Source organism: Zosterops lateralis, assembly GCF_965231275.1.
Source record: "Zosterops lateralis genome assembly, chromosome: 1".
NCBI classification, from domain to species: Eukaryota; Metazoa; Chordata; class Aves; order Passeriformes; family Zosteropidae; genus Zosterops; species Zosterops lateralis.
The window spans coordinates 141362870-141379233 of NC_139762.1; the positions used below are offsets into that span (position 1 = coordinate 141362870).

Below are 16364 nucleotides of genomic sequence, written 5' to 3' on the forward strand. Positions count from 1 at the left end.
CTCAAACAGGGAGGTAGGACAGGTAATTATTTTGCCTGCATTGTGGTGGTGGTTTAGAGCAGAAATTTCAGAAAATTGAAAGAGAAACAGCTTGATTCTCTCTGCTTGAAATAGGGAATGGAATTGAAATGTAGCTTCCTGTTCTCCTTCCCAAGACTCTTTCGTTACACTATGTAAAGTCAAGTAGACTAAATTATTACAAAAGAGAGAAGGAACCTGAACTGGAAAAGTATTTTAACATTTTGACACATCCCTATTTATCCTTGACTACCTAAATAAATATTGGTTGTAAAATCCAGTCACTACAAGTACTGGGCTTGCCTTCTTGTAACTGTGATGATTTTTGTCTTACAAAGAATGCTCACTATTTCTTAGTAGAAAATAATTGTACATTACATGATTAATGCAAAGTTACATCTGTCTTTTAATTTTTTTTCCTTAATTCTGCTTTATGCTTGAAATGCCTTAAGAAAACTGTCCTCTTATTTTACATTTATTTGTGATGGTCATCTACCACAATTTTAAGCTTTACTATTATGGCAGATGAATATGTTTGGCTATAGAAATTTCTGTCTTTGAATGAGCAGGTTAGATGATTCCTTGAAAACTTTCCAAAAGTCCATCATGTCAAGGGTGTAATTACTTGACTACAAATAAGCAGGCAAAACCCATGTGGTAGCTTTCCCTCTGTAAATTACTAGTCTATATGATAACATTTTAAAAAAACAGTGCAAGGACTACCTGACTTACCATAGCTGCATTGGTGTTTTTAATTGCTCCACATTGCTATGCCAGCAGATGACTGATTTGACTTAGGTTTTACAGTATAACATTTCACAGTAATTGAATTGTGGAAACTGTGAACCTCTCTTTTGCAGAATAAAAATTTACCCATAGAGAATACAACAGATTGCTTAAGCACCATGGCGAGTGTGTGCAGGGTCATGCTGGAAACCCCGTGAGTACAAACACTGCCTGGCTTTGGGGATGGGTCACCTCTCTGTCTCAGACCTGATGTGGGATGCATGGAAGAAATATAATTGGAGTAATTAGGAACTGTGATGTTTCCTTTTTACCAGCCTAGTTGTTTACACTGACATGAAACCACCTTGTCTCGTTTTGCCAGCCACGCAAATCATGTGGTCTACTTTTCTGAACATATTAATATTTAAAAATGGAATGGCTGTGGAAGCCAGACAACCTCTTGGCACTCTTTATAAGTGGTTTTCTCATGTATAATTCAGAGGAATAAACTATTTGAGCATGATTGCCTAGGGCCTCCTGAAAGAGGGGCTGTGGGCAATACTCTGGATGGGGTGTCCTTGCTGACTGGCCCGGCTGATGACTCTAACAAAATGACAGTGCTTCTCTCAGGGGAATTAACTGACAGCTTCCAGGCATGAGGGAAGTCAGTTGTCTTCTGTACATTTGAGAGGCACTGGGAGTATGACCAAAGTCAGACTCATCTTTGATTATTTTTTTAAATTGATTTCTTCTGCGTTCTAAATAGTTTTCTATTGGTAAAATTACTGGGGCATGAGCCATGTCTTTATAAATGAGTTTCCATCCAAATACCACAGGACATTTGTTTTGGAGTACATTAAGAGCTCCAAGCATTTATACTCTCACTCTTCTTAGGAATGGAACTCTTTATTCCATTTAAAAAAGCAGTTAAAGGTTGTCCATTCACCTGCCTTTTTTTTCCTAAGTCAGAAGTTTGAGTGTTTGTTAGAAGGTGGCAGGGAAAAGTGTAGGAAGCACTGGAGACAAAATTAGTATGTATTGTTTTAATCTTTGTTATCTCTGAATGGTGTAGAACTAGAATCCTGTTTTAGGTTTGAGAATTTTTATTAATATTCAGGTAACTTTCTGCACAATCATCTGACTTTTGGCAGGTTATTGAAGGGAATAAAGAAAACTCTCAAAAGTTTAGGATTGGTGGATTTGGTTGGGTTGGTTCATTTGTTTTTTCTCTGAGGATTTATAGTATATTTTTTCTCTTTAATCTTAATTTGAGTGTTACTAGTATGTACTGTTATCTTGTGTTTCATAGATAACAAGCTGTGTTTTTAAATTCCAGTGAATATAGAAGCAGGTTTACAAATGAGGAAACAGTATCATTCTGTCTGAGGGTAATGGTGGGTGTCATCATACTCTATGACCACGTGCATCCGGTGGGCGCTTTTGCCAAAACTTCAAAAATTGATGTAAGTTTTTACACTCCTGAGTATTTAAATTGTATGTAGGTTCCTTTTCTGTCTTGCAGGCAATAATAGCTTATGTGTATACAGGGTTGGTGCTAAACACGCAGCTGTGAGCAAAAATGTATATTTAAGGAGCGAGAAATACAAACGAGGCCTTTGGATGTGTAAGTGGGTTGTGAAAAATCTGGTTTTATGTAATTCAGGTGTCTAGAAATATTTGTAAGCAGTGGTTGTTTTGAAAGATCCAGATCAGAAAGTAACAACAGCCCCAGTAACAACTGGAACATTCCTCACTGACTGGTGCATAGCTCAGTTCAGCATCCACCACACTTTGAGTTTCCAGCTTTCTGCTGTTGTTTGATAGTAAGCCCTGTGGAATCCATGCTGTTTCTGTGTGTGGTTTTGTGGTTATTTCAAAGGGAGTATTAACCCATTGTATTAATTACATGGTCATTATTTCATTGGCTGAATGTAGTACTTCTTAATGGATTTATGATAAACATGTATTTTCACTCACAGTTCCATTTTTTTTTAAGATTGATAAAGCAGAGCTTGAAAGTTGCATTTGCTGAAGTTATCATAGAATGGTTTGGTTTGGAAGGGACCTTAAAGATCATCTAGTTCCAGCCCCTTCACCATGGACAGGGACACCTTCCACTAGACCAGGTTGTTTAAGCCCTGTCCAACCTGGCCTTGAACACTTCCAGGGATAGGGCAGCCACAACGTTCAGAGTCATTCTCCCTCATCATATCACTACATGTTCTTGTAAAATGTGTCTTCCCAGCTTCCCTTTACATACTGGAGAGTGCTCTGAGGTCTCCCCAGAGCATTCTCCAGGCTGAACAGCCCCAGTTCCCTCAGCCTTTCCCCACAGGAGACGTGCTTCAGCCCTCTGATCATCTTCATGACCCTAGACTCACTCTGGCATGGCCATGTCGTTTTTCTGCTGGTGATACCAGAGCTGGGTCCAGATGGGGTCTTCCAAGAGCAGAGCACAGGTAGAGAATCACCTCCCTTGCTGTGCTGGCCTCATTTCTTTTGCTGCAGCCCAGGACAGTGTTGACTTTCTGGACAGCCAGAGCACTTTGCTGGGTCATGTTGAACTTCTCATCCAACAACACCCCCAAGCCCTTCTCCTCAGGGCTGCTCCCAATCCATTCTCTGCCCAGCCTGTGTTTGTGCTTGGGGTGCCCTGTTCCAATTGCAGGACCTTGCACTTGGAGTTGTTGAGCTTCATGAGGTCCACAGGTCCCACCTCTCCAGCCTGTCCAGGTCCTTCTGGATGCCTTCCCTCCCCTCCAGTGTCAGCCACACCACACAGCTTGGTGCCATCAGCAAAGTTGCTGAGGATGCATTTGATGCAGCTTTTTAAGTAGCTAAGCCAGTCTGTGATAGGAAGATGTAATACTGAAAGCTTAATTCCTTTCTAATATCCAGAAAATGTCTTTACGCAGCTGCTATTTTTAAATACTTATTTTTGATCTTTGACATACTGAATATAAAACATTCTTGTAAACTCAGAAGGTATTAGCATGGAAAAAAAACCTGTAATTTTTTTAACTCCTAGATGAAAGGATGCATCAAAGTTCTTAAAGACCAGCCTCCTAACAGTGTAGAAGGCCTTCTAAATGCTCTCAGGTACTCCTTTTTGTTTCTTGGAGGGCTTTTTTTAATGCTTTGATGTGAGTTTTTATTAATTGTCCAGGGCATTTTCTTACAGGAAAGTATTCAGTGACTGTTACAAGGAAAGGTGTATTTAATTATTGCAGGCCTTTCTTCTAATGTGTCTTGAGACAAGGATGTATGAAGAAGCCTCTGTATTTTAACAGGGTTGTGAATTTGCAGTTGTTCATTCTAAGATAACTTTTCCCATGCATGCAGGTTAAGAATGAGTCAGTATGACATGGTAAGTAACTAGAAATTACTCCTTTTCAGAAAGAACTAAAGGCACAAGTCTCTGCTGTAGAATAGCTGAGACAAGAATTTGCCACATTATTGGAAGAGTAAAGAAAAATTAATTATTCGGTGTATTAACCCAAAACCTGCTAATTTGGGTTGTAAAGCTGTATCTATACTCAGTCACATTAGTTGTGTGGGTGTCCAGAATTGGGAAAAGTGGCAAAAAGTGGAAAAATGTGATAGGCAGATGAAGTCTTTGTTCTTCTCCTTACTTGGAAAACTATCATTACATTGCTAACAAATAACTGTAACTGGGTGTTGTTACTCATGCACTTGCTTGGAATGTGGAAGCTTTAGTTTGTCTTGTCTGAAATTGTGCAATTGTGATTTGTTTGCCTTATCTGTAGAGAATCTCTAATTTCATTTGCCCTTCTTTTTATTTTTGTGTCACAATGTGGTAAGGAGTTAAATAATGTGGCATTGTAGGTGGGTTCTTTTGCAAAGTTGTTTCAGATTATTAAAATTTTAAAAATCCATGCCTAATTTGAAACTTCATGTGATTATTTCCATGTTAAAATCATGTTCATCTCTGAACTTTCTATCATGATCAGCCTGGGAGATGGTGATCAGTAAAAACACAGGCTTCCAGAGGAAAATGCTGCATTAGCATTTATTTCTGACTAGTTTATTGTGATTGCAGCTGCCTTGATCACCAGTTTTTACTAGTAGCCCATTTTTCCCATCGTTGTTGATATTATGAAAGTACATGGAAGGTGTAGTTCAGGTGCTCACTGCACTGAGCAGTGGCATTAACTTTTGGTTAATTACACAATTCACTTTGTGGTTAGGAATGTAAATCCAGTCCATGCTCTCAAGCTGTGCTCTCCCTGCTCCAGCCCTTTCCATGCATGTAACAGTCCTGGCTTTGTACATTTGATTACTCTCTGAGTAGGATATTTAAATCTTTTCTAAACCACGTTTGGAATTGTCAGGAAGAGATGCAGGGGTGAGCTGCTGTGTGCTCATGTGATGAAAACACGTTCAAAATGTCATCATGACAAATTAAATCCAAATCTAAGTCTTTGATTCTGGAGGAGTGAGAAGTCCCTGTGTTTCCCCAAGAGACATATAATGTGTTTCAAAAACAAATGGAAGGTAGTATGGATTTTGGAGGGAGATCAGCTCTTTGTAATTTCAAATTCATCTGAGTATTGTAATTGTGTTCAGCTTTTTCACATGGGCAGAATACCAAGTGCAATAACATTTCAAGATTTCAGAAAACCTTAGGCTACTTGTTTGTTGAAAATATAAATTACCAAAAAAGTGCTGAAATCTACAGTATTATTAACTTCCAAACTAAAAAGTCATTATATATTTATCAAGTGAACAAGTAAGATAGTACTGCAGTTGTGGATAACAATGGAAGTTGTTGGTAATTTAACATGTTAAATTTAAATTACGAAGTAAGTTTTATTTGCTTTTATATTAGTTAGGAAGATCAGGGAAATGAATCATACAAAAAGCCTGCAATGAGGATGTCTTTTAAAAATAGAGATAGCTAAGTTTTTGAAAGTGATTTAAAAATGTGCTATTATCCTAAGAGAATTTTGAAAGGGAAAGGAGCTGAAATAAGCACATCTGTGTGCTCTTCAGTTTTAGCAGCACAGTCACTTAACTCAGCAGGAAATTGGGCTGAAAAGTGATTAAATCCATAGTCATTGAGGGATCCTAGGAAGGTTTGATCACTGGAAGTTTTGAAGAAGAGTTTCTCAAGCTGTCTTATTTGAAGATGTTTCCTGTGGGCAGAGCCCTCAGAGTTGGTCTGATGGATAATTACCTGTCACAAGTGGTACTGTGAGCTTATTGTTAAAGCCAATGTCCAGCTGAGATTTATTTTGAGCTCCTCTTGGTGCAAGGCTGCTGGATTACAGTTGTGATTGGTAATATCATTTTCTGATCAGAATGTGTGACTTGTGTTCTCGGTGACCGTGGAGTGGATGATGATCCATGGCTGAAGGTTTTGCTCTGGTACAGTCAGGTTGAGCCATAAACAAAAGAAATTAGATTTGTAAGCTAAATTGCAATAGCATTTATGCTCATCTTGACTTTATTTCTGTGTTTAGGTACACAACAAAGCATTTGAATGATGAGACTACCTCCAAGCAAATTAAATCCATGTTGCAATAACAATTACCTGGAATTCGCACCTGCTGTAGACAGTATTCTGCAATGACTGAGATGCACAGATTTTTTTTTTTTTAGTGATTGCAACTACTATCTCGTTCATTCTTGCTTTTTATTTTCTCTCTTCCTGTTTACCCTTTTTTTTAATCACTTTCTTGTACCTAAGTAAGCTCAGACTTCTTTTCTGTGCCAAATCAATGAAAATTATCAATTCTGGAAAGTATTTCTACTTTTCAGAATAGCCATCCTAAGTGGCAGCTAATTATGCGTTGCATTTGGATTTCTCTGTACTGGGGAAAGATTTGTGACTTGAACTAAATATTTTTAAACTTGTGGTTTTTTTCTTTTTTTGAAAAACTAATATTTAATATTGCTTCTTCTGCATGGCAAGACTGCCTACTTCTGCTATTTAAAAATCCCTTGATGACTTCATTTTCTATTGCAGCTTATTTTCATGTGCAACCATGAGGAAACTAAAAGCAGATTTGTTTAAATTAACTGTGTTTGTACAAAATGGTACCCAACACAAAAAGTTTTTTTAAATGAGTAAAAACTGTTTTGTTTAAAAGTTACGTTTGCATTTTGACTCATTTTTGTAAGGATGTATGTTGTATGTTTAACCTTTAATAACTAACGTTAAACTGTGGTGTGTGCGTAGCAAATTACGTATGCATGTTCATGTCAAATGATTGGCTGTGGATAAGATAATAAAATCAGCTTTCATTTTTCTAAGTGTGGTTTGATTTACCAGTATTTTGAGTGAGATGTCTTCGTGCTCTTTGGATTTTTACAAAAAAAAATAAATTTATAAATTTTATATAGTGAAAACTCTGCTGTTTCATTACCAGTAATCAGTTGCCTAATCCACTGATTTAAGCCTAGTGTGTTTTAGGGTTCTTGCTCTCCAGTCTGTGCTGCTGCTTCCCTCTTCCTGAGAATTATTACTCAGGTAGGGTTTGTGGTGAGGAAATTGGTGCAATCCATATAGATCCCAGTGGACACTGCTGAAGAACCTGCATCTGGACTACCTCATGCTGCCTCCTCAGCAGAGCCATCAGAAATGACACTGCACATTGGGCTCTTTCCATACCAGGGGTGGGGAGATGAACTCCCCTTGCTCTGTGCTAGTGTGTACTCTTATGAATCTAGGTATTTGTACTCTGTAAAATCTGAATAATCACAGCATACTAAATAATGTTTCCTCTTAGGGTAACAATTTATGGCAACAAGGCTTACATAGGTTGGTGAAGAAATTGAAGCTCTTTTGGGAGGGAAAGGATTGAAGGGGAAAAGTTACAGCCCTTCCAAAGGACTTTGGCAAATTGGAGAGATGAGCAGACAGGAATTGCCTGAAATTCAGCAAAGGCAACTGCAGGGTTCTGCACCTGGGGAGGAACAACCAGCACAGGCTAGGACTGACCTGCTGGAAAGGTGCTCTGTGGAGAAGGAGCTGGGAGAGAACAGCTGTCCATGAGCCAGCTGGGGGCCAAGGGCAGTGGTGTCCTGGGGTGTGTTAGGAGGAGCACTGCCAGCAGGTCAGGGAAGTGATCCCCTCCCTCTGCTCAGCCTGTGCAGCCTCACCTGGAGTGATGTTTCCAGTTCTGGGCTCCTCAGGACAAGGCAGACATGGAGCTTTTGGAGTGGGTCCAGCAAAGGGACTGGAGTTTTTCTCTTACAAGGAATGGCTGAGGGAGCTCGGGCTATTCAGCCTCAGAAAGAGAAAACTGAGAGGGGACCTCATCAGTGTCTGTAGGGAGGTGTCAGAGGATGGACCAGACTCTGCTCAGTGGTGCCCAGCAATAGGACAAGTGGCAATGGGCAGAAACTGATGCCCAGGAAGTTCCACTGGAGTATGAGGAAGAACTTCTTTGCTGTGCAGTGACCAAGCCCTGGCACAAATTGCCCAGAGAAGGTGTGAAGTCTCCTCACTGGAGATATCCAAGAGCTGTCTGGACACAATCCTATGCCATGTGTGGGATGACCCTGCTTGAGCAGAGAGGTTGGACCAGATACCCCACTGTGGTCCCTTCCAGCCTTACCCATTCTGTGATTCTGTGAGAACAAGAATTGAGAATGACTAGAAAACTCTGGGAAGTCATGTTTTGCACTGATAAGCAGGTGCTCATTAGTGCTCCACGTGTGTGGCACCATTGTGATTATGCCTAACATGAGTTGTCAGTGTTCTGGAAAGGAGACTTGAAACCTGCAGGTGAGTATGAGTCTCTCAGCTTTATTTGGTGGACAAGAAATATTTTGTAACTTTGCATAGCGTGGTGGCTACAGATAGAATGTATCAGTGTGACCATGCTTGATTTCCTATGGCTATTCCTTCTGCACCATCAAGAAATGTTTTCCTTTTTTATTTTTTTTTGTTTGTTTGTTTATTTTTAAAAGAAGAGATCTGCAAGATTGTGAATCGTGGCACTTGAAGATTTTGGAGAAGGTTCAGGTGTGTACTGTGGGCATCTGTATGTCCATCTCTTAGGACAATACATTTTTTTCTTTCTGGCCAAAGATGCTTAGCCAAAGTCTCTGTCACTGAGAAACCAACCCATGTGCTTTGCTGGCCACAGGAATAAAATACTCTTGCTTTGACATTATACTACTCTAGTATTTTTTGCAATATTACAGTTGAAACAGGCTGAGGAAGGACAAAACTGGATTTGTTTGGGGTTTTGAAAAGGCAAAAAAAAAAAAATCTGAGTGCTACAAACTGTATACAACTGACCCTTTTGCAGAGATCTGAAGGGGAAACTGTCCTCATCAGTTTATTAGCCTGAAGAAAAAAATAATAATTTAGTGTCAGCCTTGTTGCTGCAAGTACAGTTAAGGAATAATAATCGCAGGAGGAGCAAGTCATGCTCCTTCCAGTATTACTTTTTGTAATTAAAGCTTTCTAAAGGAAAGCTAATTTACAGAGAATGAGTTTTAAGCACAACTTGTGTATTTGACAGTTTTACTTCTGATTTTATTGAAAAGCACTTGAAACAGTAAATCAGGCTTGAGTGCTGTCATGGCAGAACCAGCCATACAGCAGATTTCTTCTTTGTCTTGTCTCAGCGGCTGCTGACTAAAACAACACAATTTCTTCAGTCAACTGTTTTGGACAGATCTTCCCTTCTGCTGCCCTGACGGCATCTTTGCTTTTAAATGTTTTTCTTGTGGCCTGAGAATAATTGGAGCTTTCCTTTTTTTCCCTCTGGCATTTGTGTTTTGCAGTTTCTCTGTGTACGCAGCTGGGACTGGAGATTAGAGCTGGCTTGCCTTGGAGCTGGCTGGCCCACTGCTCCACAAGCTTCCCCACTCATGAGCTTTCCAAGAAAACAGGCTCTTCCAGTGCACCGGGCATCAGCTGTTTGCAGTTTTGGGCTGGAACTGCTGTGTGTTCCTGCTCAAGCTTTGGTGCTTGTTCCTTGCAAAACCATGCTTTAATCTTGCCCTCTTCATTTTATCTGTGCTGGTGGACAGGAGAGCAGCTGGCAGCCCTGGCACTAAGTATGGGTCACTAAACAGCCTCTATGTAAGTTTTGGGGGGAGATTTGCACCGTTTGGATGGCACCACCCTGTTGTGTGTGATAGCTTGTAATTTTGGGGGGCTGGGCTGGGTGGCACTCAATGGTTAAAATAAATCCTGTGCTGAAATTAGGCACCCTCCCTGTGCTGTGTGCTAGTGTCACCAGCCTGTAGCTGTTGTGGATGAAAGGCTTTCTTCTCATGGTGCTGCATCTCTGAGTAAACACTATTGCTTCTTTCTTGTGAGCCTCAGGTTCCAGGCACAGATGGGTCTCTGGGGGAAACATCCACAGTGCTGTGTGTGATGTGTGTCACGGGCAGTAAAGAGGCTGCATGGCTGACAGCCTGTCACCCCCAAGCTCTGGAATGTTTCTGCAGTTCTTTAGTACCAGTCTGCTTGAGTGATGTTGATTTCTGTTCCTTAAATTTCACTTTAAATTATGGACGTATCTCTCCTAAAAGAAGTGTCCTTTCTTGTCCATATCTTCTGTTAGTAAACCACATTGGGATTTTACTTTGCCAGAAATGTTGCCTATTTCTGTGTAGTTTTATTATGATTGGAACAGAGCTGGAGAGAAGGATCCTGAAATGGCCTTGTTTCATGTAGACTCACAAGAGCATTCCTGTGCAAACATCTCATTCTGGATGAACTGTCTGTCCTCTGGCTTCTTTCTCCTGGCTTGCATAGCCAATGCCAGTATGTCTTTTACAGCAGGGATGCGATTACCCTTCAGACTGCTGCTCCACTTGAAGGTTGCTCATCTTCCTTTTCTTTGGGTTTGTTAAGCTTAGTGTTATCTTTCTGTCCCTGCAAAGACTTGGGCTGGTGAAATAACTAGCAAGGAGTAGTTAAGGCAGTTGCTGTGAGTTTGTAGCTAGGTGTGGGATTTGAGGAGTGTGGCAGTAGTGAGTTCACTGTGACATTCCCTGGGTGCTGCAAACACATGCAGTCACAAGTCCTGTTGGATGCAGGAAACATCCTTGAGGGTGCCTTTTTTTTTGGCTGTGGGGTTGGGATTGCTTATTTCTCAAAATCTTGAGAAATAACTCTGTGAAGCAGCTTCTTTTGTCAAAACAGAAAACTAGCTCTAAATTACCAAGCTGTTGGTTCTTTCTTGCCCTTTTGGTCTTTTTACCAGCCTAAGGAAGGTTTTTTGAGCCCTTCTCCCGAGCCCTCTATAAATGCCTGCTTGGCAGATCAATAGTAGCAGCTCAGGGGCAGTAAAGCAAGGACTAAAGCAATCCCAGTATAAAGTTCATGGTATCAGTTTGTATATGAATTTTGTAATGAATTACTATCACACAAGATATTTAAAAACTGGATGATTGCAACCAGCTAAGTGCCCTGGATCTGGCCAGTGGTCTGCTTCCCCCTGTGCTAATGACCCTTTCAGGCTGGTCTCATCCCTCAGTTTTATTACTATGGTAAAGGTGGCTGGGCAGGGTTACCTCTTCTGTCAAAGTTACAACAAAGGGCTGTACATAGTGAGCAAATCTAGCCAGGTACAAACTGACCCTGTCTCTTACGCCTGTGTGATGCTGTGGACTCTGTCACAGCTGTAGCAGTGACAAGAGGGGCTTTCTGAGGTTCTCTGGGCCAGTGGTGAAGTTATCAAGTTACTACTGGTGTGTTACAAGTTAGAATAGATAGAATCCAGTTTTCTCCAGGGGATTTGTCAGATTAAGCACTGATCTTTTTGATCTCCTGAACATATACAGGGATACCATGTGCTGCAGAATGATGTCAGATACAGCTGACACTGCTGAATCACTTGAACCCTTGGATGTTTTATTATGTGGATTCACTGCTGTAATTATTTCACCAGCAAATGCTCGAGTGCATGGTAGGCTGGTAGCAAGTTACACAGACTTGGTGTGTTGTGAACACACTTCCTGAGGTTGCTGTTATATGTGAGTGGTCCTGGAGCTCCCACGGCCACACTCACAGGCTTTCCTCACTTGCCCTGCTCAGTCATGTCTGTTTTACAGCTGTAGCTTCACCCAAGACCCTTTGTCTTCCTTTCAAAGCAGTCATCTTACCTGTCTTATATATGGAGAAGTGCGTTGGTGCTGTCAGTTATCTTTCATGTGCTTCTGAGGAATTACTGAGGACAGGTCTTAGGATGGCTCCTGAGACCTCGGTTCATGCCAGAGGAGTTTGAGAAATTCAGGAGGTGTATTTGTCTTCTCCCCTTCAGCAGCATGCTGTGAACTGCAGCAGTCTGCTACCCCCTGCAGGCTCCTGCCCCAGGGCCCTACTCATGCTTGAGCCCTGTCCTGGAGCCAGCAGTTACTGCAGGGATCAGAGGTGACCTGGTGACCATGATGATGAAGTGAGATACAGGAGTGCTATGCCCTGTCCTGGTTCCTGCTGTGGGTTCCCTCCTTAGAGGTGGCAAATTCCTCTTGATCCCAAAGTCTCCAGAGGAGTGTTTCTCTGCATTCACCACTTCCTTGCCATTTAGGATGTATCATTGATGTCCCCATCCTCAGAAGCAGGGAGAGCTCCTGTTGCAGGTGACAGAGGTGACCTCTGTGGTCATGGTAGTCTAAGACAACCCCAAGTCAGAGCTGGTCTGGCAAGAACATGTATCTGGCCTGACCCATCTCTTCCTTGGACACAGGCAAGGAAACAACTGAGCTGCTTATTTTATCCTTGCTCCCCATGTTCCTGCATTGCGTGATTTCACATGTGCCTATTGTGTCAAAGTGATGCTTGAACATTGGCTAAGTGATGGGCCAGTGTCCAGGTTTGGGAAGGGAGTATGTGCACACATCCAGCTCATCCAGTGGGCTGGAAACACACCCATCATGTGAAGGGTCACATGAGATGTGTCCAAGTGCAGGGTAGAGAGAGATGAGATGTTGCAGTATAAAACTCATGTCCCCATAACCAGCTATGTGACCCCTGATCAGTATTGGTGTAATTAAACAGTGTAGGAGTGCATTACTGGAGCATGTGAGCTTAAGTAATGTAGCCATCCTAACTGTGCTCTTTCTGGCTTTAAAGCAGTTGCCTTTATCATCTTTAGTACCCTTTCTGTTGTTTTTAAGGTGATAGAATCTACAATCAGTACTGTACGTCTTTGAAATGACTTGTAAGTGCCTGAGAGTGAAATGCCACTTGGAGGCTCTAGCTAGAGATGCTTTCTTTTTGTGGCAGCTGATTGACTATTCTGGCTAGAAGAGTGATGATTTAATGCCACTGGAAGGAAAGTTGGCTGATGTCACTAGGAGTTTCCTAACACTTCTCTTATGCTAACGAAAACATCTTGCAAGAGAAGTGTAAGAGGCTCCTTAGAGACATTCAATCTGGATTGAATAAAGGGCAAGAGGTGTCCATTAGGAAATGTTGCTGTGCTGAAGTATCCCAGACTGATTGACAGGACTTTTTCATCTTTAATTGAAGTTTGCCCTGGAAATTATGTTTATGAGGTGTTCCTGCATAGGCAGTTCAAGGTGTCAGAATCCAGAAGCTGGCAAGCATTGGACTCAAACATCCTCCACAGAGCATCAATAATAACGGAAAATATAACTTTGGCTGGAGTTGCAGAAAGCTTTGTTTTATATTCTATTAACCAAAAACTGCTCCCAGAAAAGCTGCTGGATGTTGGGAAAGAGAAAGCAGCCATCCTGAAGATGGCAGTGATGCTCTTCTCAAGCAAGCTCTATTTATTGGCTGTACGCCGCTGTTCTTTGAGAGTGACTGTCCCACCCGCAAACTCTCCCTCCTATAAATTACTGCAATATTGCTTTTCCCTTCAAAGACTCAGTGATCCATTGCTCTCTTTATTTCTCTCCCCATTTTGACACATTAACACAACTTGCTTCGTGCTCTGGCTTTGCAAATGAGGAGCAAGTGAAGCGGGAGTGTAATTGCGTGTCTGCTCTCGAGGAGGGAATGCGTTTCCAAACAGAATGGTCCTGGACTCCAAAGTTGTGCCTCTGCTGATCTGCAGCTCTCTAAAGGATTTTTGAAATATGCTGTTAATCAAAAGCTAATTAAACATTTTAATTAGTTTTTACAGTGTGGGTTTTGTTAGAAGGCTCTCTCTAGGTTCTTGTCATGGGAGGCTCTTGCTCAGGAAGCAGAGCAGGAGAGTTTCAGTCAGTTGCTGAGCTGAAGGACACTCAGCCTCACAGGCACCATCATCCTCAGTGTCTGTCCCTCTTCACCTACAGCAGGGAGAGCTGTCTCTTGTCAGTGAGGCTTTGGGAATGATGCTGTTCACAGTTCATCACCTGCTTCTCTCCAGCTGAACGTTGCTCCATACTTGGCCAGCTCACAGCCCCTCCCATGCCTTGGACTCGTATTTACCCTTCAGGTCTGAGTCCTGGTCTCTGCAGCCCCAAATAGCTCTCCAGCAAACGGATGGCTCATCTGGAGCTTGGATCTGGAAACCCTTAAAAGCAAGATCCAAAGGGAGAACAAGCCTACCCCATCTGCTCAGGAGATAGATTTCTTCTGCAGTCTAGGAAAGCTGGAGGACAGACCATGGGAAATTTCTGTGGTCTGATCCTAGATCAGCATTTACAGTTATTACTATAAAGTGCTCTGTGCATCCCTGTGTGTACATCTCTCTCATCACCTCCTGTGCCGCTCTTGTCAGCACTGCAAGGTTACACTTAAACCTTTGCTGCAGGTAAGGGAGGAGCTGATCCTGGGCACTGCAGGGATTTCTTTAGCCTGCTACATCTCCCTCCCATCCCTTGGCTGGGGCTTTTGCTGGATTCTTATTCCCCAAAACTGTTCGGTGTTTTTTTGTTTTGTTTTGTTTTGTGTTTTAAATAACGTCAATAACAGCCACAACTCGAGACTACAGGGAAATTTCTGGGGTCAGGTTAGCCTGAGGCTGCAAATATCCCACACTCAATTCCTCCCGTAAAGGAAGAGTCTAGCTCTCTGAATCTTCACTGCGTTTTCGGGTGTGAGCAAGCGGCCAAGGCTGTGCTGAGCCGTCCAGAGAGTGACTCGGAGGGGCTGTGTAAGGGGATCGGAATTCGGTCAGTCTGCGCCGCTTCCTCCTCAGCGCGGGCCGGGAGATGAAGGAGGAGCTGCGGGAGCCAAGCCTGGGTTTGGGACACCCCGAGGAGTGCCAGGGCCGGCACACAGCCTGAGCCCCCCTTCAGACACAGCCTGATGCTGTGATAAACCACACAATGCCCGAGCATCGGGGAGCAGGGCTCTGGACCTGAAACAATGTGTGCCCCAGTCACCAATGAGGTTTGAGACATCCTTTTTAGGGAGATTTTTGTGCAAGGATAACAGATATGCTGATAGGCACGGTGTAGACTGTAAATGGGGAAAGCAGACAAATTTACATCGCGTGAGTTTCTGGGGGTGCTAATCGAGCTGCATTTCTTCTTCAGGAGTGATTTGGCCACTCAGCAGTTCTGTCACCTCCTCTAATCAGCAGCCTGTTGCCTGAAATGCCCATTTCTCAGCAGGAAGACAACGTCAGTGCTTGCAGAACATCAGGTTTCAAGGACGAGATTTTAATTTGGGCCAGGAGGAAGGGCTTGTAACTCTTTAGTGCATCACTGGAAGATCAAAACCAATCAGGATGCAGGACAAATGCTGCTTCCCACCCCATCAGTGTCTGTTAGTACTGCTGACCATTAGGTGCCATCTCACAGAGCAGGAATTTTTCAGGATAATGCAAAAAAATAATCTGAATTTTTCATAGCGAGTCTCACACGGTGAACAGCAGCATCCAATGGGCTGCCCAGGATTGGTGTTACTAGATTTGCTGAATCCCACAGGAATCACCTTCCTCTCACTTTTTTATTTTGCTGTCTGAATGCAGCCACCAGAAAAGCTCATTAGGGTGGCTCAGCCTGAGTGCAGGTCCTGCAGTGGGAGTTGTGTTGTATGATCTGGACCAAAGTCCTTGCTCCCAGCATTCCAGCTCATGAGCTGGCTGGCACCACTGCTTTGGGGATAGTGGCACATCATGGTGGCATTGTCAATGTGTGGCACTGCTGCCACTGTACCCCTTGTCTCTTGGTCATGGCACTGCCTGGACTGCTTTGCTTGCCATGCTTTGATCAGCTCCATGGGCTTGGCAGATCCTAAAGAAACCTGTCTTCTCCTCCACTTCAGCTGTGGCTCAGCAGGGCCCCAACAGGAGCCCCAACAGGCACATCTGAGTGGGCATCTCTACAGAGGCTCCCTGCTCTCAGTATTGGCACTGCCTGACCTGCACAGTTTGGGTATTCCTGTACCTCCTTCTTGCAGAAAGAACATTCTCACTGTTGGAGAGAAAGTGGCTGTAAATCTGGCACAGGCTGTAGCATATGGGGGGCTCTCACTAATCCAAAATGCTACCATGTGTCACTGGAGCAGCACTGGCTGCTCCAGCACATCTCTTCTGGTGCCTGCCCTGTGTGCTGCTTTATCAAAGAATCATAGAATTGTTTGGGTTGGAAGGGACCTAATCCAACCTCCCTGCCGCTTCTACTAGACCAGGTTGCTCAGAGCCCTGTTCAGCCTGCTCTTGAACACCTCCAAGGGTGGGGAGTCCACAAGTTCTCTGGCCACCTCTGCATACCTGTAGCATTTG

At 42.8% G+C, this 16364-nt stretch overlaps 1 protein-coding gene across 5 annotated transcripts in view; it reads left to right on the forward strand.

Annotated features, from left to right (window-relative positions):
- CYRIB (CYFIP related Rac1 interactor B) overlaps positions 1 to 7105 on the forward strand; it is a 96857-nt gene extending 89752 nt beyond the window's left edge. For 4 of the 5 annotated variants that reach the window (XM_083865972.1, XM_083865973.1, XM_083865974.1 and 1 more), the window contains 4 exons: positions 879 to 958; positions 2081 to 2207; positions 3773 to 3843; positions 6228 to 7105. In XM_083865972.1, coding sequence (XP_083722098.1) covers positions 879 to 958; positions 2081 to 2207; positions 3773 to 3843; positions 6228 to 6291 — 342 coding nt within the window. In that variant the 3' untranslated portion in view covers positions 6292 to 7105. The remainder of the gene's footprint in view (positions 1 to 878; positions 959 to 2080; positions 2208 to 3772; positions 3844 to 6227) is intronic. The other variant, XM_083865975.1, reaches the window with a different exon arrangement.
- Positions 7106 to 16364: the final 9259 nt, after the last annotated feature.